This window comes from Mustela putorius, unplaced genomic scaffold (assembly GCF_011764305.1).
Source record: "Mustela putorius furo isolate JIRA1106 unplaced genomic scaffold, ASM1176430v1.1 tig00000281_pilon_pilon_pilon, whole genome shotgun sequence".
Classification (NCBI taxonomy): domain Eukaryota; kingdom Metazoa; phylum Chordata; class Mammalia; order Carnivora; family Mustelidae; genus Mustela; species Mustela putorius.
The window spans coordinates 22960841-22985861 of NW_025421343.1; the positions used below are offsets into that span (position 1 = coordinate 22960841).

At 37.8% G+C, this 25021-nt stretch overlaps 1 protein-coding gene across 4 annotated transcripts in view; it reads left to right on the plus strand.

The window, feature by feature from the left end:
- ATL2 (atlastin GTPase 2) overlaps positions 1–14912 on the plus strand; it is a 56222-nt gene extending 41310 nt beyond the window's left edge. For 2 of the 4 annotated variants that reach the window (XM_045079217.1, XM_045079216.1), the window contains 10 exons: positions 1894–1944; positions 2246–2302; positions 3915–4007; positions 6290–6428; positions 7194–7321; positions 8511–8567; positions 10280–10351; positions 10997–11428; positions 13096–13110; positions 13207–13689. In XM_045079217.1, the coding sequence (XP_044935152.1) occupies positions 1894–1944; positions 2246–2302; positions 3915–4007; positions 6290–6428; positions 7194–7321; positions 8511–8567; positions 10280–10351; positions 10997–11428; positions 13096–13110; positions 13207–13314 (1152 nt within the window). In that variant the 3' untranslated portion in view covers positions 13315–13689. The other 2 variants (XM_004765501.3, XM_045079215.1) reach the window with 2 other exon arrangements.
- The last annotated feature ends 10109 nt before the right edge of the window (positions 14913–25021 follow it).

Below are 25021 nucleotides of genomic sequence, written 5' to 3' on the forward strand. Positions count from 1 at the left end.
GTGCTACCAGTTAAGTGATGCTTTGGGGACCCCTACAGTATCTTTTCTCCTTTTTGTTCTGCCATTTTCCTCTGATCTTGCAGGGTGGCGCATTTGCTTTCCTGAGGCAAGCAGAAGCCAGTCGTTGTGCGTTTCAGATTAGCTGCCTCTGTGGCTTGCCTTAAATTATACTGAGGGAATTCTCTGTCCTGAAATTTGTACCTTGGTGTTCTCTTGTTTATTTATTCAACTTTACAATAGTATAGGAGGCCTGGTTTTGGACAACTACTTAAAGCCACTCTGCCACTTAATAATCTGTAAAATGAGGATTTTTACCCATCTTGCATGCGATGGTTGTGTGGAGGCAGAAATAAGATCTAAATGAGGTATGGATAAGAAAATACCTTGTAAACCATAAATAACGAAGGTGAAAATAATTTTCATTTTTTCCCCCTCATCTTTGGGTCTACATTTCTCTTCCTTACATACATTATTATCTGGTTGATAGATCACTTGTCATTTATTCTTTCAACAAATAATTGTTGTACATCTATTAAGTAAATCTTCTCTTTTTGCCATTTGCAACCTGGCCCTGAAAATGAAAGTATCTTGACCTGTTTTCTAAAAGCTAAGGCCCCCGTGGGTAAGAATAGGTAGTCATGCTTTCAGATTTTAAGTTTAGCTCTAGTATAATCACCTCAGTCATTAATTACTTTTTAAGTACCATGTTTGGAAATAGTCAGCTGAGAATGTCATTTTAGGTTTGCTGTCCTATTTTGGCTGTTTATATTCTTGACCTCCAAGTGGTTCAGCTAGATTATCACTTACTTGCCGTTAGAACAAATTGTTCTATCTTTGGAATAACCCTGTTTTCTTTTTTTTTTTAAAAGATTTTATTTATTTATTTGACAGAGAGAAATCACAAGTAGGCAGAGAGGCAGGCAGAGAGAGAGAGGAGGAAGCAGGCTCCCTGCTGAGCAGAGAGCCCGATGCGGGACTCGATCCCAGGACCCTGAGATCATGACCTGAGCCGAAGGCAGCGGCTTAACCCACTGAGCCACCCAGGCACCCCTGGAATAACCCTGTTTTCTTAAACATAAGTTATTTCTCAGCAGAAGTGACATCTGTGGACACCCACTTTTCTCTTGCAGCTGCCTGTTTCACTTTTTAACCTGATTCAGAAGGATTGGACCTTTTCTGCAATTCAGTCTTTTCTCTGGTTTCCCTTCCTTGACAGCACGTAGACCTTCAGCTCTGGGCTCTGCCCTCTGCCCTGGCAAGCCTCCTAAAACATTCTATAGAAAGGGCAAGAGTGCCACCTACTGTTATTTTTTCAGCTGTCCTAAAATTTTCAATTTAAATTACTAAGATAGATGAGCCATGTAGACTTGATGGTAGACAAGGCACCTCTCAAATAACTAGAAGCTGTATCTGTTGATCCATCCATTCATCCATCCAAACACACACACACAATTAATTATACCAGAGAGGAATATATCTTTGTAGAATTATGCCCCTCACATTCGTTAACTTAGAAAAATAATTGTGGAAACAATTTTCACTCAAAATGGTCATGTCATAATATTAAAGAAACTTTGAGAAGGAGAAAAAAATGTCTCCCGCTTTATCGCTTCTGGGCCTTTTGGCTAAGATCAAGTGTAAAAATGTCTCCCACTTTCTAGACCACAATGTTACATGTTCATAGTTTTTACATAATTTACTACTACTGCTTTCCTGTTAATGTTTTATCCCATTAGGAACAAAGAGAAAATCCTTTTTCTTGTGCCATTGGTTAAGCTAATGACTAAGTGATTAATTTGTGCTGACATATAAAATAATCTTCATATCTGCAAGTAAAGTTATACACAGGTGGGTATTAAAAAAATGAATAAAAACACAATTTTGTTTTAACAGGTATATAATCTGTCTCAGAACATTCAAGAAGATGATCTTCAACACTTGCAAGTATGTATTTCTCAAAGAATGTGTGCAAAGAATGGAAAATAAAATTCTTACTTAATTGTGACTTTGCATCTAGAAGCCTATTACAGTGTAAGAAAATTCAATATTAATATGGTTTTAAACTGATACAGAACTTCTTAACTAGAAGAAATTTTAAGGTATATCCATTCTGTTAGAAAATTAAATGCTTGACTTTCAGATGATTTTAAAGGCTTTGTTGTCTATCTGTTCTGACATAGAATGGCTTTACAATTCTTTCAGTCTCTTTGGGGGCATTAAAATAACTATTAAATTGCTTTAATAGTTATTTACAGAGTACGGCAGACTTGCAATGGAGGAAATCTACCAGAAACCATTTCAGGTAAAGAAGTATTTTCTTGTTTTTTAGAAACTTACATGTAAAAAGCTGCCAAGCCACCTTATCTTTTGAGTCTGAAGATAAGAGGATATTAAAATAAACTCATTGTTCAGCAACAGATTCAGGAGAGTTGAAACTAGTGCTATTACCACCTTATTATTAGTAGGCTAACAGTAGGAAATAGAACAAATGAATATAGTTAGATTGCTAATACTTAGATTGAGAGGTTGATGTTACTCTTAATTAGATGTTATTCAATTCCTAAACTTGACACAGTCATGTAAATTTCTTTTTTACATGGGGAACTATCACAAAATATTAGTTTTTTTTGGTGTGTATGTGTGTGGTATATTACAAGTTGAGGTTAGTCCCGTTATTCTTTATTTGGTTTCATACAGAGAGGTTTCACAATTTATTATATCTTTCCCCTACTACCCCCTCAATCCCTGTATGTTTTTATTCCTTTTAAATGCCAGGTACAGAATACTAAGTCAAAAATAAACCTGGGTGGAGTTATTTGAGAAACATATGCTCTGCTTGCTTCTGTGGAGTCCTGTTGTGACAGAGATTTAAATTAAAAAAAAGCAAAGCTAATTTCAGATAGTTTCTTTGTTGAAGTAAGTGTAATTTATAAGTTGGCATTAGTACTATTTACTCAGATGTGTTATAGTCTGTGAGAATGACTCCGCCCTATTTACTTCTCAGTATGTGAAGTCCTTCTGGGTGACAGCATTGTTAGTGATTCTTAGTGTTGGTGGGTTTACATCGATCCTGCTTCAGTCTTACGTGGCTCAAGTGATCACTTTTTAAAAAAAATTAACATAATGTATTATTTGTTTCAGGGGTACAGGTCTGCGATTCATCAGTCTTACACAATTTGCAGTGCTCGCCACAACACATACCCTCCCTGGTGTCCATTACCCAGCCACCTTACCTTCCTGTCCCTCTTAAGTGATCACTTTTATGAGATATTGGGCAGGTTATGGCTTTATTTGTATATATGGATGAAATAAACTCTCTTTGTCTTATGTCAGTTTTTCTGAACTGAGTTAATTTTGTCACCCAGGGGACATTTGCCAATGTCTAGAGACATTTTGGTTGTCACAGTTTTGGAGGGAGGTTAATGATACTGGCATTAGTGCATAGAGGCCAGAAATGCTATTTACCATCCAGCCATGCACATCTAAGAATTATCTGGTTCAGAAAATCAGTAGCGCTGAGATTGAGAAACATAAGCATATATGAGTAAAAATTTCTGTGAAGAGAATCATTTGGTCTAGAAATAGATTATTTGGTCTATCAGTTATACAGCCTTGACTTAAAATTATGATCTGTATGCTTTTGTTCATTTTTTAAAGAACCTGTATTTCCTGTGGTGACTCTTTTTCATATACCATGAAGTTCTCAGATGGAAGCAATTGCTTGGTGTAGGGGTGGGAGTGTTACAGGCTTAAGAAGGCCCTTGCTAGAACTGTGAGCAGCATTAACCATTTGGTCATTATAATTTCTGGTAAAGGATTATTTAGGGGAGTGCATAATTATTAAATTGTTAAAATAATGATTTTTTTTTAATCAAACTTTGTAATAAATGATTTCTACCTTTTTCTATCTGTAGACATTAATGTTTTTAATTCGGGATTGGAGTTATCCTTATGAACATTCATATGGTTTGGAAGGTGGAAAACAATTCCTTGAAAAGAGATTGCAGGTAAGCCCCCATTTCCTAGTGAAGAGAGCATAAGTACCAAGCCAGATAAAGGAGTGGGCCGTCTGGACTGCTCTTACACTTCCAGTTTCTAAGTGCCACCACCATAAATTGCATATCCTAAGTTAGTCCAGGTGGCTCCATACAGAATTGATGAGCAGTAAATTGGTATCCTGCCAAAGAGGCCAGTGCCCTTGAATAGAAATTAAGGAATAAGTATTTCTCCTTAGAACCAGCTATAAATCAATATTCAAAGGAAAAAAGTTTGAAGGAGACTTAACTTTTTTGATCTGCTTCCATTCGTGTGTCTTTCTGGCCCAGCTGACCTTCTGAACATTTGGGACAGACTGGATAATGTCATGTGCGTACATTGAACACAGACAACGTGAGGTCCTTTTTCCAAAAAATACTGTCTTCTAGAGTGACAGCATATAGAGCTAGAAGAGGGATCTTTTTTTTTTTTTTTTTTTTTTTTAAAGATTTTATTTATTTATTTGACAGAGAGAAATCACATGTAGATGGAGAGGCAGGCAGAGAGAGAGAGAGGGAAGCAGGCTCTCCGCTGAGCAGAGAGCCCGATGCGGGACTCGATCCCAGGACCCTGAGATCATGACCTGAGCCGAAGGCAGCGGCTTAACCCACTGAGCCACCCAGGCGCCCCTAGAAGAGGGATCTTAAACATCATCTAATTCAGCTTTCTTTTTAAGATATATAATGTCACTGAACCTAGAAAAGTGACTTGCCTTTGATCTCTTAACTAATTGTTGGTAACTGGGACTAGGACCCAAATACCCAGACTCCTGGCCCATGCAACATGCTACACTAAAGCATTCCTAGAAAATAACCTCACCAGCGTGACCCTTTGTTCCTAAATATATCCTCCTGTAGAAGTACTTGGGGAAGCCCTCAGGTAAGATAGACCCATCTATTCACATACACCAAAGTTAATGCGAAAATCCCTTAATTCATAAGTAGTAGGGTCTTCTCTTTTGGTAAATAAAATTTTGTTTGCCTATAGGATGATGCATGTAGTTTTTCAACCACATTCAGAAACATAGGGTATAATATAATTTTCTTATTACTAAAAGAAGATTAAAACCAGTTCTTCATTTTTGGATATTTGAAAGGCATTTCCAGACCCTTTTGTCAGAGATAATTTCAGTCATCAGTTTCCTCTGGTTTATTCAGAAGAAATGAACACACAGCATATCAGGCATACTCAGAATTATATACTTCAAAGATAAGATTTTATTGTAAGTGATACAGCAAAGTGCTCAAGTCATAAGTGTGCATCTTGATGAATTTATGCAAATGAACAAAGCCATGTACTAGCACCCAGAAGTACCCAACCTTCATCCACTACCTCCTAAACCCTTCAGTTCTCTCCTGACTGCCAGCAGGCTTTGTGTGTGCTTTTTATGAAAGGAATCTCATACAACATGTATTCTTTTGTGTCTAGCTTCTTGCTCAATATTATGTTTCTGAGATACTGTTGCATGTAGTTTAATTCATTTATTCTCATTTATTCTCATTGCTATGTCGTATTCTACTGTATATGTATTCAGCTGTAGACCACAGTTTCTTCATTCTGTTCTTGATGGAGATTTAGGTAGTTTCCAGGTTTTGTTGATAATAAATGGTACATGTTTTTTTCAAATGGTGTTTGAGAAGAGTCTTTGAGAAGGTATGTGAGTTACACTAGGATAAGTAGTTATTAAAAAAAATTTAAGTTTAAGATTTTGTTCCAGAAAATACATAGCAGTCTCTCTTCCCAAAACACTTATAACTAGCGTAAATCAAAAATAATTATTTGGGGGTAAGTACTGAAATCCCAACAAGTTTCAAAGTCCTTTGGACTGCACTGGAGCTTTTTCATTTTGGCTATTACTTTGCTCAGGGGCTAACCTTTTTATTTGTAGGCATATTAGTACTTTGTTTTTCTTTTTGCCATTATAAGTACTTGGAAGGCAAATTCTTTATTTATTTATGGTTTGTAAACCACAACCACTACTTGTTAGTCTGGTGTTGGGTATTACGATTAATTACTATTTATTATTTCATTTGTTGGGAGCTTACCTGGGGAAAACATCTTTTCTAGTTTTAAGACAAAATGGAGTCTTACTTAAGTGGTCAGAAATAGGTCTTAAGTAAAATTTTTTGTTGTCAAAAAACTCCAATCTGGAGTAGCATCTGAGGTAAGTGTGCCCACTTGTGAGTATGTGTATATTTTCTTTAAAACTTTTTTTTCCTGTTTGCACCTTCACCTTGTCTCTTTCTACCCTTAGGTAAAGCAAAATCAACATGAAGAGCTACAGAATGTAAGGAAGCACATTCACAATTGTTTCTCAAATCTTGGTTGCTTCCTTTTGCCACATCCTGGTCTTAAAGTTGCAACTAATCCTAGTTTTGATGGGAGATTGAAAGGTGGGAATTCCCATTCTTGCTAAAGTCAAAACTTATATATTAGAGGCTGAGAGTTTAAAAAAAGAAGTACATGGTTCCTTAAATTTTCCGTTTTTTACTGGAAGACATTTTGATGCATTGTTAAGGAGGTGATTTTAATGCTTTGTGTGGTCTGTCTAGCTTTCTATTGGTTTGTCCCAGACATCTAGTGTATGGATTAGCGTATTTTATTATTATGTGGTTTATTGCTCAACACTGTTGTTCTAAAAATTCCAAAGACTGAGAGTATTTCAGTATTTCGTCTGTTTGTAGTCTGTAAAATGTTTTACCAGTATATCATATTCATGTAATCAGATTTCTGTTTTAGGGATGATACAGTTTTTTGAATATGTTTTAGGATTGGAGTGTGATGGCAAAAGGCTGGAGGAATAATGAAAGTTTTACAGTATAGCTGGAAAAACAAACTCTAGTATTAAAATTTAGTACAATTTCATGAATTGTTTGCCTTTTGAAAAGGAGATGAAATTTATTTTGGTAGTCCACTACTTCTTATTTGAGATTAAAGAATTATTAGGGTATGAGGAAAATGGAATAGCAGAGTCTATTTTTTTTCTATGAGATATGATGTCTTTGGATGAGATTTTCTAAATGAATCTACTTAAGTAATAGATACTGTATATTTTCATTTCATGAAATAGAATTTTATGTACTTGTACCAATAGGGACTCCTTTAATTCTCCTTTTTTTTGACTAACGTGTTGACTTTTTATCTCATATGTCTGCTAGATATTGATGAAGACTTTAAACGAGAGCTTCGAAATCTGGTTCCATTGCTGCTTGCCCCTGAGAATTTGGTAGAAAAAGAGATAGGTGGATCTAAAGTCACTTGTAGAGATCTTGTAGAATACTTTAAGGTAGGAAAACTCCCACCAAATGACTTTGTCTCATTTGGAAATACAGCTGACTTAAAACTCATATGTATGTTCATATATGTATTTATCTTTATAAAGCAAAAAAAGTGAAATTTATAGTTTGTTTTTCTGCTTTGAATTGGCTGCATCACTTTTTAAGGATATTTAAAATTATAGCAGACAACTTGTATTTCCTAGCGATTTTGTTTGTGGAATTATCCTACTTTTTCTCCAGCTCTGATACAGAGAGAAGAAGATCATTCACCATATAATTGTAATATCATTCTATCATTTGTGAATGATGATAGATATTGGGAGTACAATTTTGTATCTTGAGTTCTCATAAAAGCCTTCTCTCTTGAGTTCTTGAGGATTTGATAAGAGCAGTTGAAAGTACAAAACTGGTTTTTGAGTTCAAGTAAATTACACAGATTTTTTTTTCTTTCTCTCTGCTCTTCTCTAGTCATCATTGCTTGCTTACCAAGCAAGACCATTGTCAGCATTCTTATTCGTAGTACTTATAGAAGGTGGAAGGGAACAATTGACATAAGAGTGTGTTTTTGTTAATTTATTGGACAGTTGATGGTAACTTTCATACTGGTTTTCTTTAGTTATGAATTAATTTAGAGGCAGTAAAAAGTTGAGATGAACAATTCCTATTATGAACTATTTAAAAACTTTCATCTTCTTACTTTTAAAGCATTAATTGGGTAATTTTTCTTCTTGAACTGAATAACTTGGTCAAAGTGAAATACTGAGTAAAAATGTTTTCTAATTAAAACAGTGCAGGAGGGGAGAATTAAGGATTAAGGATTAAGAATTAAGGTAGATGGCATTGTATATATAGCTTTTAACTATGAGACAATTTGAATGTTGTTAGAATTACATTTAGAAACATTAGAATATAATTTAGCAATTTTTTTGCAACATTTTTTTATTAACATAAAATGTATTACTTATTTCAGGGTGCTGCAACATGTGTTTTTAATAATGTTGAGAATAGGGTTAACTGTGGAAATGAGAGCATATGATTTTCAAGTCTTCATTTTCCTTTTATATTTTTCAATTTATTTTTTTATTTAGGATTTTTTTCCTAGACTTTTCAAAGTATGAATTATTTTTATATTTAATGGCTTTCCTTCTGTAGAGCCAATTTGTTTGCCCTGCCAACATAATGTCTTTTGTATTTTAGGCTTACATTAAAATTTATCAAGGAGAGGAACTTCCACATCCAAAGTCCATGCTTCAGGTAGTATGTGTGTTGTACATAAATTTATTAATGAAGGAGAAAAGTCTTTGGTTTAGAGATAAATACTGGAAATGGCATCATGCTTCTTTGCATGCAGATAAATTTCAAATATTTAAGGCAATACACGTCTTGGGTCCTGAAGTTTTTAATATGACTGCAGACTTTGCATACACATAGGCTATCAGAAATCAGAGTTTTCAGTATCTTCTCTTTAGTTGCTGGAAGAGTGTAGAAAAATTTCTTTTACAGGAGATGGCTAAAAATGGGCCTGTCTAAACCAAATTTATTCAGTTTTTGGAGACTTTGACAATGAATGTTTGAAATAAGGCTTATTTTTCCTCTTGATATTAATGATTTAGAGCTGCTTCTAGTGCATATAGGTTTTTTCCCCCCTCTTTTTTAAAAGGTGCCTTTGGAGACTCCTGGGTGACTCAGTTGGGTAAGCATCTGCCTTCAGCTCATTTTGGGATCCTGGGATTGAGCCCCACATGGGCTCCAACCCCACATGGGCTCCCTGTTTAGTGAGGAGCCTGCCTTTCCCTCTCCCTCTACTACTCCCCCTGCTTATGTGCATATGTGTGTGCTTTCTCTATTTCTCTCTCTGTGTCAAGTAAGCAAATAAATCTTTTTTTTTTTTTAAAGGTGTTCTTTTGGGACAGTGTTATTTTAACCTAGTTAAATTTATTTATTTATTTTTTAAAGAATTATTTATTTACTTGGCAAGGAGAACAAGAGAGCACAAGCAGGGGGAGTGGCAGAGGGAGAGGGGCAGATGTGAGACTTGATCCTAGCACCCTGGGATCATGACCTGAGCTGAAGGCAGATGCTTAAACTGACTACGCCACCCAGGTACCCCAACCTAGTTCATTTTTTGAAAAAAGATTAAACAGCTTAATTTAAGAAATGAAGAATAATTAGTGTTACATTCATGTCGATCTGTTCTTAATAAATTTTATACCAATGTGTTCATACTGTTAATGTTTCACCCAAATTTATGTTTAATCCTTTTCAGACACATATTTAGTTCCTATTTTTAAAGATTGGCCATTTTGGGTAATCTCTCGTTTTTATAGTAGATTAAACAGTATTTTCTTTTTAAAGTCCTGCAGTAAGCAGTTTTGTGGATTTAAAAAGTCTTTGTGTAATACTGATACGAGATGTCAAGCTTATCAGTAATTCTTGGTTTTATACATCTGGAGGCTTGACAAATTTTAAGGTTGTGTCTATTTCTCTATTACTTATTGAGCATGTGTGGTGTTTGTTACAAACTCTTTTTTTTTTCTTCTTTAAAGATTCATTTTTTCTAGAGAGAGCACAAGCCGGAGGGGCGGGGAGAGGGAGAGAGAATCTCAGACTCTGCGCTGAGCCAGAGCCCAGCGTGGGCCTCCATCTAATGACCCTCACTGAGATCGTAATCTGAGCTGAAAACCAAGAGTCAGACACCTAACCAGCTGAGCCACCCAGACGCCCCTGCATACCCATTTTAATAAACCCAAGTGAAACAAATAGTCCTATTAGAAGTCCTGTTAGAAGCAATTGGTTTATCTTTTATACTTGTGTTTCTTCCATTGGAAAGGAAAACTGGAAGTTGATAATGTTTTCTCTGGTTCATTTTTAGGCTTGTTCATTGTATATAATTTATTGTGTTAATCAGAATTTATAGAGCCTTTGAGTATCTTTTGCATAAAATTGGCACTTTTTTTTTTTTTAAGGCAACAGCTGAAGCTAATAATCTTGCTGCGGTAGCAGGAGCGAGAGAGATCTATTGCAAAAGTATGGAGCAGGTTTGTAACCAACATTTAAATTTGACACTAGACTGAGATAGAGGATCTTTACTTTTAAAATAATTGAGCTAATTTGTGTTCCTTGTGCATTGTCACGTTACATCATCACTGATTCCCCTTTTATCATCTCTGCTGGAAATAAACTAAGAAAATAATTCACATGGTTAGAGTGCAGGGTACAGGTGGCAAGTTATTACATAGATTGTACTAAAATAGTTTGACACATGATTCAGAGCACTCTTATTAGTAGCTTCTCATGTAATACTAGTTTAAGGCCTATAGCATCTTCTGTGCTAACCTTGCTAACTTGAAATTAAAGTACCTTTTTTCTGTGTTCTCTTTTACCCGCTCTCTGCCAGCAGTCTGTCTTGTATTCTCATGGTGTGTTGGTGGGTCAAGTGAAGTCAGCTGCAGATTGCAGTGTAATTGTTTTTGTCTTTACTGGTATTAGTCATACTTGGAAGGCTTATTTTGCCCGAGTCAGTTAAACATACAAGAAATAAGTTATGATTATGTGTGAGGTATTATGAAAAAGTTTAAAACTCAACTTGCCTTTTGAGACTAAAAACTGTGAGCAGCTTGCTTCTCTCATGTGTGAATTATTTCTTGCCTGTAATGTGTCCTTCTGTAATCCTGTCTGGACAGGTATGTGGTGGGGACAAGCCTTACATTGCACCTTCAGATCTGGAGCGAAAACACCTGGATCTCAAGGAAGTGGCGATTAAACAGTTTCGTTCAGTGAAGAAAATGGGTGGAGATGAATTCTGCCATCGTTATCAGGACCAGCTTGAAGCTGAAATTGAAGAAACCTATGCAAATTTTATAAAGCACAATGATGGCAAAAATATCTTCTATGCTGCTCGTACTCCTGCCACACTGTTTGCAGTCATGTTTGCTATGTATATAATCTCAGGACTGACTGGCTTCATTGGCCTAAACTCTATAGCCGTCTTGTGTAACCTTATCATGGGGTTAGCACTGACGTCTCTTTGTACTTGGGCATATGTAAAATACTCTGGGGAGTTCAGAGAAATTGGAACAATGATTGATCAGATTGCTGAAACACTATGGGAACAGGTTGGTATCTATCTTTTGGTTTTTCAGTGACTTATATCATCCCCGTGACACTTTCCCACCCTTCTCCCGCAGTATTTGCACACCTACTTTTTCTTTACATGAGGAATGTCAAAAGGATGTTTTCTGTTTTGTTTGGTTGTATAATCTGAATATAAAGTATGAACCGGAGAATTTTTTTCTTCAAGTCATAATTATAGTGTGCTTTGATTGGCTGAAATCTGTAATATCCTTTGGGTAGATTCTTAGTCATAGGCCTGATGACGCCAGACCATGGGCAGGACCAGAGTATCTAAGGGTTATTTTCTTGGAGGAAAGAAAATCTAGTCAGTATAAGGAAAAGAAATTTGGAAGTGTAGTGCTTTAGGAAAGCAAAAGAAGTTTCGTAGTAATACTGGCAAGAAGCAATACATGCTTAATATTTGAGGAAAAATAGTGGATGGCATTGAGGTGTTTGTTGCCTTCCATGAAAATATTGGTGATTTACTGATGCACAAGTAACAATCCTATAGGGATTTCTTTTACCAAAGGAATTTTGACGTCTCTACTATGGAAACATTAATGAACAAAAAGCGAAGTGCCACAGAGAGAACCAGCTTCTCTCTCTCTCTCTCTCTCTTTTTTTTTAAGATTTTATTTGTTTTATGTGACAGAGATCACAAGTAGGCAGAGAGGCAGGCAGAGAGAGAGAGGAGGAAGCAGGCTCTCCATTGAGTAGAGAACCCGATGTGCGACTCGATCCCATGACCCTGAGATCATGTCCTGAGCCAAAGGCACCCAACCATCTTCTCTTAATCATAATCTTTTACCTCAAACTCTGAGAATTCAGAGTTGGGCCTGACAAGAATCTACTAAGGAAAGCCATGTTGTATATTGGCCAACTGTGTGCTGGAATTGCCTGTGTTCAGAAAATTCCATTCAGGGATGTCATTAAAATGATATTTGTGAAATACTTGAGCATCATGTCGAGGATCAGGATGAAAGCTACAGATATTTTGATGGACAGTATAATAGGCATTTTCAGATATCATTTCTGGGCAAGTGCGGTATTGGGCTTATTTGAAGATCTAGGAAATGCAGGTTCATGTTGGTTTGGCTTTAAATGTAAAGACTGAAGAAGAAAATCATTTTTTGAGGAAGGTTGATTGGGTATTGACTTTTCTTATAGCAATGTCATTATTATAAAGTGACCCACTATATTAATTTGGATTTTGTATTTATTCTTCTTCAGAGAAATGCTCAATTTTTTTGGATCTGATTTGGAAGCTTGTGTTTGGATATTTGTTAACTTTAACCTTTTATCTCAAAAAATCTCTCTCTTCATATCCCTTTGATACCCTCTGCTAGAAGATGGATTAAAAGCTATCAACAACCTCACTTTTTAAAAAAATTACCTACTTTAAAATTTTTGACCATTACTGATTTTTTGCAGCATGAATTTTAATCCTTATACAGTGTCTTATTTTGAAAGCCAGTCCCCCTTCTATATAGCATTGATTCTAGGACTTTAGAGGTTCCATTATTACAAAACAATTAAATAGAAGAATCTAAAGTGTGTAAAATTATTTTCAATGTAGTTACGGTAAGTTCATCACTGGTCAGAAAAGATCTGTGCTGTGTCAACAAACCTTGCCTAAATTTTCTTGCATTTCTCTTTTCTTTTGCTTCAGAGGAGTCCCAGGAAGGTGAGAAACCCACAAAGTCTCAGATTCTTGTAGTCTTAAACTCTTTAACTTCAGGCACTCTCAGTCATTGTCCTAACGAATCACTCCATGTTTTAGGTGTTTTCCAAACTGTTTGAAGTTACTAGACGTCGAATGGTCCATCGTGCTCTTTCATCAGCACAGCGACAGAGACTGTCATCCAACAATAACAAGAAGAAAAATTAGACAGTATTTTTAACTTTTTTCTCTATCTGAAGTGTTCCCACTTATACATGTAGGACAATAAGCAGGACCGTCTGGGCCGGTCTGCATAAATGCTGTATACTTACCAGATTTGATGCTGCATATAGGGTATGGAATTGCACATCCGTCTCCTAGGAATTGTAAATGGTTTGATTAGGAGGAAAGTAGTTTGTGTTGCATTATCAGATGTCTAACTGCATTATTTGTAGCATCATAACTTTTTTTGGGAGAAGCATCTTTTTATTTCCCACATTCCTGGTTATTTTCATCATTGCTTTGAATTGAATTTTTATATCTATTTTTATATGTAACTCTTTTTTTACCTCATGTTTTTATTTGTTTTGCACATTTCTCATACCACAGGTATTGAAGCCCCTGGGTGATAATTTGATGGAGGAAAACATAAGGCAGTCTGTAACAAACTCTATCAAAGCAGGCCTGACTGACCAGGTGTCTCATCATGCCAGATTAAAGACAGACTGACAGTTCATCTCCTCATGGACTCCACTCTCCCTTTCTTTCATGCTTGCTGTACAATGAGAACTCAAATAAAAATAAACCAAAGTTTACAATCAACTGTAGAAGTAGTTTAGTATAACTGGCTTCACAGATGGCTGCCACAGAGTGTGAAAATTGTTTGTTGGTTTTAAGCATTCTGTTCTTGGCTCCTAAGACGGAGATTGGCTGAGGAGCGTTAGTTTATCATGCACATTTGTGCCATGTTTCTTTTATTTTTTTTCTTCCTTTTAATCTAATGTTAGTGAAATTTGTCTTGTGTAAAAGGATATTTCAGGGAAATATTTTAAGAAATCTATTTAGAGTCTAACACCAGTATCCCATTGAAATTTTAATTTTAGTGAAGTTATGAATCACTGTATCAAGAATCAGATCAGAATGACAATGAAGCCTTTATTGAGCCACTACATTAAAAGTATATATTGCTTTATTGCCTTCAATACCAGTATTACATAAGTGCATGTATCAGAAATTTCACAGAAATTACATGACAACTCTTGTAGCTAAGAAAGTGATTCTGAGGTGTACATTTGTCTTGCCTTTTTAAATTTATAAACCTGCCCTAAAAGGAGATGCATATCTGGGAAACTGAACTGTCTTTATGCAGTTTAGCCTTCATGTACATAAAATATGCCATTAATTTTATTGGGGGAGAAATTCCATCCAAAAATGTTGCCTACAGCTATGAGTTAAGAGTGTCTGTACAGTGTGTAGCTTTTATTTTCTAAAATCACAGATAGGGCATGTATATGAATTATAAATATATAAATACGATTTTGTATTAAAAGTTTTGTAGTTTATGGCAAAATCTGGTTCTGTGGTAGGCTAAGTACAGTCCCTGTGAAGGAATGTTTGTGGCTCATGTCAGTGTGTGAATGCATAGACAATTTGAAGTTTTTGATATATTTGTGATATTTATCTTCCTTGAGCACTGCAATCTCACCCCCACCCCCAAGGGAATTCAGTGGGAATGTTTATCGTGACTTTGTCCTCTGTTGCATTTTAAAGTTATTTCCTGTAATTTATTTTCAGTACATAATTAAAAATTTGTTGTATATATAAAATGAAACTTGTGATTCTTTTTTAAGGAATCCTTCAAGTATGTATTCCATTACATAAACCATGTTTGTTCATACTGAAAAGAGCATGAGCAGGAAACACCCAAGTGAGAGCTCTAAGGTATTGTACCCAAAGCTAAGCTTGTAAAAATTATTTTTCTTTGTCTCTGTTAGGGAAAACTTGTGATTAGGCTAGGTATAGCAGGGGAATTGTTAATTTCTTTTGTCCCTCTCTCTCTTTCCTTTCCTTTTTCTTTCTTCTTCTTCTTCTTCTTCTTCTTTTTTTTTTTGTGGTATATGTAAAGCTAACATTTTTGTAATATTTTTGTAGCCGCCTTTATAAACACCTATTATTAAAGCACCTAGTTTGGTTTTTAAGTGAAGAAAATTCAGATGTTGAGTTGCATGCCTGAAAGCTCTAAATTTGCTTCGGTTGGTATAATCTCCTCCCCTCCTCCTTTCAAATCCTGTTTTTATATGGATTGTATTTGTTTCCACCTGTATTAAATTGCTACCAACTCATCTGTTCTTAAAACATAAAGAATCCACTTGAAAGGTCTTTTTATTTCTTCTAACACCCTGTTTTATGAATGCCGTGGACTGTTTTTATGAATGAAAAAATAAAAAGTTTGTTGTATAATAGCAATTCTTCTGCAGTTAAAAACACAGAGCTTACCTTTTGTAAAAAACAACAGTTGTGAAACCTCAGCCATGGATTTGTTTGAATTTCTTGTTGGAGAATGTGTTTTCCGCAAAGAAGATAAAATTCTATAAAGAATTCCGAGAAACATTTGGGTTTCAGCTGAAAGACTCTGAAAATAATGGTTAAGTAAGAAGCAATAAAAGGGATTAAAGACATATTCAAAACTGTTGACTGATGAAACTTTGGTGTTAGTATATTCTCTGTGGAACAGTTTTGTAGTAACCCATATAATATTGAAGGTTTTTGTTTTTTTAATATGGAAGGTTTTTAAAAGAAATAATGACAAGTGATTTATCTTCCTAATTAAGACACAAATAATTCACTTTTATGGAAGGGACAATCATTCACAACCCTGCTACTGAGTTTGTCATATATGTGTGTGTGTGTGTGTGTGTGTGTGTGTGTGTGTATGAAATTTATTTTGAGAGGGAGTGAGTGAGTGCATGAGCAGGTTGGGGGGTGGAGGTGGAAGGTGGGGGAAAGGGAGAGTCCCAAGCAGGCTCTGTGCCCAGTGAGACCAATGTGGAGCTTGATCTGACGACCCCAAGATCATGATCTCAACCGAAATCAAGAGTGGGACACTTGGGTGCCTGGGTGGCTCAGTCAGTAAACATCTGCCTTCAGCTCAGGTCATGATCTCGGGGTTCTTGGATGGACCCTGCATCAGGCTCCCTAAGCAGGAAGCCTGCTTCTCCCTCTCCCTCCCTCACTGCTCGTGTTCTCTCTTGCTAATCTTTTTTTTTTTTTTTTTAAGATTTTTTTAAATCTCAAAAAAAAAATGTGGGACACTTAATCAGCTTAGCCACCCAGGCACTCCTGTCATATATTTCTCATGAAGACAGCTAGTCCTCACTTCACTGAACTTATTCTACTTGTAGAGTTGAACAGCAGTATTTCACTTGTGAGGGTTTTATTTTCAGAGAACTCTAACTTGGACTTGGCTGTAGTTATTTCCAGAATTGGACAGTCTAGGGGCTTCATCCTTGCTGAAGGTGTAAGTGCTGTTGATGTCAGTTATGTTGTTTCATTATTTGGGATTTTAAAAAGTTTGGTCTTAACTTGGTTAAGAACCTATTAAAAATATATACTACAAAATTTCAGTAAACAGTGTGGCTGTTGCTGTTAGTAGGACACTACATAAATACTCAAAATGGCCTTTCACAAAGTCTTTGTAAGAACTTGCTTAGTCTTTTAACTAACTAGGGAATTGGCTTTTTGATTAGCTGCTTACCTGCTAGTGGAGGTTGCTTGGGTCTCTCTTCTCAACACTGTTAGCCTTTATTGGTGGTTGAATTCCCAAACTTCGATCAGAGTCAGCCTGTGTACTTGATTTCCCTTTCCTGTCATAGTTGTGGGATAAAAAATCTGCCTGGAGAGCAGTGGGTTGTGCTTCTGGCAGCCATCTTCTCATGGCCACTGTTTACTGATCTCACAGGGTTTGCTAACCAAATGACTTTCTTGGATTCAGTTTGGAGCTTCAGTCATGGAACTTAACTTTGGGGAATCTTCCAATAGGCCTCCTGGCCAAACAAAGCTGAATTAGGGCTTTTCCACAGAGAATGGTTGCTGCTTTTCTCTACGCAAGCCTTAGATCTAGGGATTTCTCCTTCAGATTTGGGGTTTGCTGGAGTTTAGATTGAAGAATTGATCAACTCTTGACATTCTTCTGTGCAGTGCAACTCCTGTTTGTTCTTTTAGATTCGTGACTTTCTGGGCTCTTCGGAGCCAAAGCTTGCAGTTGACCAGGTCAGAAGTGCCTCAAGGTCTGTACAGAAAGGTTGAGAAGAGGGGATTGCAGCCTTTGTATAACCCAGGAAAGTGCTTCCACTTACCGTTCCATATGACAGCCCTCCCTGTGACGTTGGCAGGAAAGCACGTTATCAAAGAAAGTATCAGGTGAAGCTCAGGCTTGCAAATGAGGATGCTACTACACACCTGGGGGGGGGGGTGCGTTTCAGTCAGTATGAAGTTTCAGACACAGATGAGTAACCTTCCTACTTAAGATGAAAAGCTCTGTCTTTTCTTTCTTTCTTTTTTAAAAGATTTTATTTATTTGACAGAGATCACAAGTAGGCAGAGAGGCAGGTAGAGAGGAGGAAGCAGGCTCCCCACTGAGCAGAGGTCCTGATGCCTGGCTCGATCCCCAGGACCCTGGGATCATGACCTGAGCCGAAGGCAGAGGCTTTAACTCACTGAACCACTCAGGCGCCCCAAAAGCTCTGTCTTGATGGCGTTCTATAAAGCACCAAAAGGTGGAGGAAACACGGTTTTATTAATACAGAAACAAGGTGAAAATCACCCATTATATTACTCATATGAAACAAGAAGTGAAATTGTCCTGTTCTTGAGTGCACCTCAGCGGTAACCATTTGGTGTGCTGTTGAAATGACTCCTGAGCTTACTGACATGTCTATATGTGTTTTATGCTCCTGATTTTCATTTTACACAAAAACAATTACCCTGTAAGTTTTTCCCTCCATGTAACGGAATTTTCCTAGACTACTCAGTAATTCTTCATGCTCATGTGATTGCATTGATTCTTCTGAGGGTAGATGGGGTATTGAGAAGAGAACATTAGACCTTGGATTGCTGCTAATAGTTTTTATTATTTTTTCTGAGTTTCCCCCTACCACAGTATTGGTGAGAGAGTCAGATAATAAAATGTGAAGGGTGTTTGGGAAGCAGGAATAGAAAATGTATGCTCTTAATCTTTCTTGTTTTATTATTATTATTTACATTTTTAAAAAAGGTTTTATTCATTTATTTGACAGAGATTACAAGTAGGCAGAGAGGCAGGCAGAGAGAGAAGGGGATGCAGGGCTCGATCTAAGGACCCCGAGACCACAACCTGAGCTGAAGGCAGAGGCCTAACCCACTGAGCCACCCAGGTGCCCCTAATCTATCTTGTTTTAATGCTCCATGTACTGCCTTTATTTGGCCAGTAGTCTGGTAAATGACTTCTGGAAGCTTGACCATTGCTAAGGTGGGTGGGATGAGGACTGTTTGAGCATTAGTTTAGACTTTCTAGTCACAAAATGTGAAGACTACCTAAAAACTTGGAAGCATACTTACATTTTAATTTCAGGAAAAGGAGATGGAACTTAGAGTTAAAACTGAGCTTTGGTCCCAGCGCCACCCCTTCGTGCTTTGTGAACTTGGGTAAATGCTACATGACAGCTTAGCCTCCACTGCTTCATTTATAAAATGGAGAGAAGAGATCTGTACCTCTGTCTCTCTGGGGAAAAAGGCATTATTTTACATGTTTGCAAATAGAACACTTAACTGGCTTAGAAGACAGCTGGATTCTCATATCAGCTTCCACATTCATATGTTGCAATATGTTGTTTTGGTTGAAGTATATGAAGAAAATCTGGCCTCACACAGTTATGTAGTTGGAAAAGGAGGATCTTCCCAGAATGCCAAAAGCCTACTGGGGACTCCTAGGATTACATTTTAAGAACCACTGCCCTAGAGTAAGAAATTCCATTGGTAGGCATGTTAAACAGTGCCCTGGTAGGAGTTTGAAAGGACGAGGTGTACTGTCTTTTGTTTTATTTCCAAGTTTGGGATAATTTTTCTTTTCTTTTTTTTTTTTAAAGATTTTATTTATTTATTTGACAGAGATCACAAGTAGGCAGAGAAGCAAGTCAGGCGGGCGGAGGGTGGGGAGAGCAGGCTCCCTGCTGAGCAGAGAGCCAGATTCGGGGGCTTGATCCCAGGACCCTGAGATCATGACCCAAGTTGAAGGCAGAGGCTTAACCCACTGAGCCACCCAGGCACTCCTGGGATAATTTTTCTTAATACTTAAAAGCAACAGGTTGCGCCAGATAGACCAAATTCTCCTTGGAAATAGTATTATTATGATTATAAACCCATTCCTTTAAAATAACACCCCTATATTCTATCAATGTAAACTGTGTGCAAGAAATTTTCAAAATATATAAAAAAAATCATCCTTAGTACTTGGAACTTGTGAGAGATGAAGACTGATCACCTTTCTTAAAGGTCTTCCAGTTTGTTACCTCTTTGTGTGTAAAAGTCGGTCTCTTGATTGGATATCCTGCTATATACATAGTGCTTTTTTTGAAACTGCATTTTCTTTTTAATATATCCTGAATCTTTTATCATGACAGTAAATCATATTGCAAGTTTTTTCAATGGCTCCATTTTATCTTGTTACTGTTTACAGTGACACTTTCAAATTCCATAACATTGCATTTTTGACATTTTCATTTTTGCTGTGTTAATAATACAGCAGGGATGACCTTGTACCTGCATCTTAGGCACCTCTCTTAATAACCAGGAGATTGGAACAAACTCCTGGAGGTAAAATCACTGCCCTCTGGGCGTCTCATACCAACTTCTGGCTTCTCTAGCAGTACTTGAGAACACCGTCCTGTCACCAGTGCTTCTAGGACCGACACCATCATGCCTCAGTACTTACTCCCCCGCTTCAGTCTCCGAAAATGAAGTCATGTATCTCCACACCCCCTCACATACCACTTGAGCCAGTGGTTCTCAACTTCGATTTTGTATCAGGATCATACCTTATTGACACAACAACATGGGAGATTGTGAGGTGGTCAGGGCCCAGGCCTCAGTATCCCGAACATTCTGCAGGTGGTTCTGTGGCGCAGGTAGGACAGACCATTCCTACACCTACCCCAGCCTTAACCCTTCCCTACTCTCTTGCCCCTTTCTTGGTGCTTTGTAATAATCCACTGTCTGTTGTTAGCAAATTTTCCTAAAACTTGATCTCTGTGTTTTTATTTCTTTCCTGAACTGAAACCTGTTTTCCGTTTTTTCCCACTTTCCCAGCTGAATGTCTCTGGTGCAACTCACTCAAGTCTGGTTTTCCCCACACCCTGGCTAGATTTTTGACAGCAGTCATCCATCATCCTTTCCGCCTCTTTATTCCATTACTCCCTGTCATGACATCTCAAATTCTTTCAAATCTATCTTCACCTTTGGCCCCACTGCTGCTTTGTGCATGTCATCCCCCCCTTCTTACTCTCCTTAGATGCATCGGTCCAGCACTATGCTCGTTCATTTTTACACTTTCTTGTGGTAATGTACCATTGTGGTACTCCTCATACCTCTTCTCTAGCAGCTGAATGTTACTACAGAAGATGACAGAAGCCTGGTGGCTCAAGTTTCTTAAATGGCATGACCGCGTTTCTGAAATGGGTGCTCAGTCCAGCCAAATAACCTGACCACACGTCTCTGGTATGTTGAGGGGCTATTGTATACCTTCTTGCTCTTCAGATTATTAAAACCCTTTCCCTACTCTAATTCTGCACTGATGACTTCACCTTACATCTCATAAAGAAGAATGCATGCAAGAAGACAATTATTTTTATCATGCCACAATTGACCTATGCGTGTGACTCTGAATGTACCCACATCATTCTGTATTTCTCTCTGTTAAACAATGGCTGGTGTCCCTGTTCTATCAAAGGTCTGCACTTCAGTGCGCTCTGGAATCCATTTTCATGAGGACTTAGACCCTGCGAATAGCCTTTTTCTTTGCATGTCTCGCATCATCAAATTCTTTGCTACTGCATCATTTCTTTTGGCTTTCAGACATTCCTTAGTTTCACTCAACTTCAAAAAACAACCCCCCCTTCCCTTAGCCTGTCTTGTCCCTTCTAGCTACAGTTCTATTTTTTCACTTTTCACAGCAAATTTTTCTGGAAGATTTATATACACACAGTGCCTCTGCTTTCTCATCTAAATTGACTCCAAGCTGGCTTGCCTCCACCAGTTTATGGAAACAGTTCGGATTAAGGTTACAAGACATCTTTAAAGCTAGCAGTCAGTCTTAAAGTACGGTGTCTTAGCGGCATTTGACATAGTTCACTATACCTTCATTCAAATACATTTGTGATTATTTCACCTCACTGATCTCTCTCCTACTCCTTGTCCTTTGTTGGATCCCATAATCACCATCTTTACACTGGTGACTCTGCTATTAAATCTATATTCCCCACCATACTCTATTGAACTACACCATATCTCCATCTTTATGTCCGTTTCAGTTTATGCCAAGACCATAACTATCTCTTCCAGCCCCAACTGAGTCTGCTTAAAGCATTTTTGCTTCAGTCACTAGTCTAAGAGCTCTTTTTGATTCTATTCTTTATCTCATATCCACATTCAGCCTACCCTGAGTTCTTGATCCTATTTCAGAACATACCCTGAATCTGATTTCTTTCCAGTTTGTCTGCTGCAACTCCAGTGATAACACAGTCATCTGTCATAAGCTCAAATTGGTTTCCTCACCCAGTTAGATCCTATTCTCCCCAAAGTGTCAGAACCACTCTTCTCTAAAAAGCCAATCAGGTCATACTGTGCTGTTTCATTCTCCAGTGATTTCCCCTTAATGCCAAAATAAAACTCACGTCCTTATCTTAGCTGAGAAGCTGGCCCATGGATGTCTCTGTGAGCTCGTCGTCCCTTTTCCTCATTTGCTGTGCTCCACTCACACTGACTTTTCCCCTAAACACGCGAAGACGATCTCGGGGTTTCGATGCTTGTTCCACGAGGAACAGTTTTTGTCCAGTCTCCCTTATCATCCATATCTCAACCCAAACATTAGTTACCTCCTAACCCTCCTAACCACTGTTAATACCAGTAGCTCTATTGCTTCACTCTGTTTTAGCATTTTCTTCTCAGTAACATAATGTATTTGTTTGCATATAATACGTCTTCCAATATTAGGATGTTAGCTTCCAAAGGATACAGGTTCTCTTTGTTCAGCTGCCAACTGTCAACTTGAGAAGTGTTCCTGGTAGAGTCAGAACACAGTATTATTAACAACTCGAATTGTCAGAACTGTAAACACTCCTTTTAAATACAGAGTGAGGCTGTTTTGTTTTTTAAGACTTTATTTATTTATTTGACAGAAATTACAAGTAGGCGGAGAGGCAGGCAGAGAGAGAGAGGAAGCAGGCTCCCCGCCGAGCAGGGAGCCCGGTGTGGGGCTCAATTCCAGGACTCTGGGATCATGACCCAAGCTGAAGGCAGAGGCTTGAAACCACTGAGCCACCCAGGCAGCCTAGAGTGAGGCTGTTTAACAGAGCTCTTGAACGAAACAACTGCAGGTCTCTCTGCCACAGCAAGTGGTCATGTAAACACCCTCATATCACAGACTTGGAGGGGTCTTGAGAAGTAAATGGATAATACTGAGAAGAACAGTCTTATGTCAACTATACCTAACAAAGTATTTGGCATGCTTAAAAAGAGACTATACATACATTAAGCAAAACTCCCCTCAATCTTTCAAAAACAATGTAGGTAGAATAGTGGAGAAGCAGCTCCAGGGAGGAGAAAAAAATTAAGGAGGTTATTGGGGTAAGCTTCACACTGGTTTGCCTTCAGTAATATTTCCCAGTGAAGTTGACTCCTTACGTGTTGGCGAACAGCTGTTGTTGAGTAAATGTCAGGATATAATTTCTGGGTTGTTTGTGGTGTCAATGTGTGTACCTATGGACTCTTTATCCTGACTAAGGAGGTGTGGTGCCAGGGGGAGGACAGCAAATGAGAAGTCAATGTAAAAGTCCATAAAGAGATGTTTAAAGATATCATGATGAAGATTTTCACACACAAAGTAGAACAGTATAATGAACTGCCGTGTACCCACCACCCAGCTTAGTTGCCAGCACACAGTCTGATTCCATCTATGCACTCCCCCATTCCCAGACTTTGTTTGTTTGTTTTTTTTAGAGATTTTATTTATTTGATAGAGATCACAAGTAGGTGGAGAGGCAGGCAGAAAGAGAGGGGGAAGCAGGCCCCGGGCTGAGCAGAGAGCCGACTCAGGGCTTGATCCCAGGACTCTGGGGTCCTGACATGAGCTGAAGGCAGAGGCTTTAATCCACTGAGCCACCCAGGTGCCCCCAGACTTAGTTAGTTTGAAGGACATCTCAGATACTATATTTTTCAATCATAAATACCTCAATCTCTAAAACATTAAGACTTTGATTTTTAGCAACCACAGTACTCTTTATTTTTTCTGAAAGAATAACATACTACTCCCTGTCAAATATCCATTCAACATTCGAATAAACAGCTTCATACAGCCAAAGCTGCTGTCCACCCGCTACAAGAAGTTGAGCTAACGTTTCATGGGCATTACCCTCACTGTGTGGTACAGGCTCTATAGACCTCACAGATTCCTCAAAAGTGAAGGATCCATTTACCTTGTCTCTTAATCCTTCAAGAATTGTGCATCTCAGCTGAGTCACTGGGTTCCATTGATCAGGGCATTTTGAATATGAACAAATGAACCCTCTTTATACCCTCCCTTTCTCCCATCCCCCTCTCAAAAAATTACATTTGAGAATTAATAGCCTTTTATACTTGATAAGGAAACGTTATGCTGTTGGCTCAGTAACTTCCTGCTCTGACTCTCACTTCTTGCTCAGGCAGAATTTTGCAAGGTGAATACAGACAGTGAACTTGGAAGGGCCAAGAAGGAGAGCTGTGGAAGTAGTAGTAGTTGTAGTACATCAGTTGTAGAAGCAATATTCGTTCATTCGCTTGATAACCCATTTACTCATTCTAGAATTCGAATTATTCACTCCACAGATTTTTATCAGGTACTATATGTCAGACCCAGGTAAAGGCATGAGGGAAACAGTAATGAACAAAAGAGACAAATACATCAGCTTTTGTCGGGAAGTCAGACAATAACAAGTGTAGTGAAGTGAGTTGTAAGGTTTGTTAGAATGTAGTAACTGCTGTGGGATAAAATCAATCTCTAGTCTACTTCACACGAAGCAACTATCTCTTTTACAAAATGTACTACTTGTTGGGACGCCTGGGTGGCTCAGTTGGTTGGGCGGCTGCCTTCGGCTCAGGTCATGATCCCGGAGTCCTGGGATCGAGTCCCACATCGGGCTCCTTGCTTGGCAGGGAGCCTGCTTCTCCCTCTGCCTCTGCCTGCCACTCTGTCTGCCTGTGCTTGCTCTCGCTTCTCTCTCTATGACAAATAAATAAAATAAAATCTTAAAAAAAAAACAAAATGTACTACTTGTTTTTCAAAAGGGAAAGCATTAAACTTTAAATTATGACATCTAAACTCTAAATTCAGGATTTTGGTTTGATGTTCATTCTTTAATTTAAAATCCCATCTTAATACCCTATCACCTGTGGATAAAATGTAAAATAAATCAGTGGAGACTATATAGAAGAGTTGGGGAAAGAGAGAAAAGAAAGAATTAGCACACATGCACACAGCTCATCAAAGATGGAGAAAAATGGCCATAGTTGATATTTGTCCAATCTGTGTTTCTTTTGCCATCAGCCACTATTTCGCCTGGCTTTTCCTGGTAGAGCAGCGTAACCCTTTATTCTGAGAGATCTGTGCCCTTGGTGGCTCTGTACTTCTCTAGAGTTACTCTAGACCTCT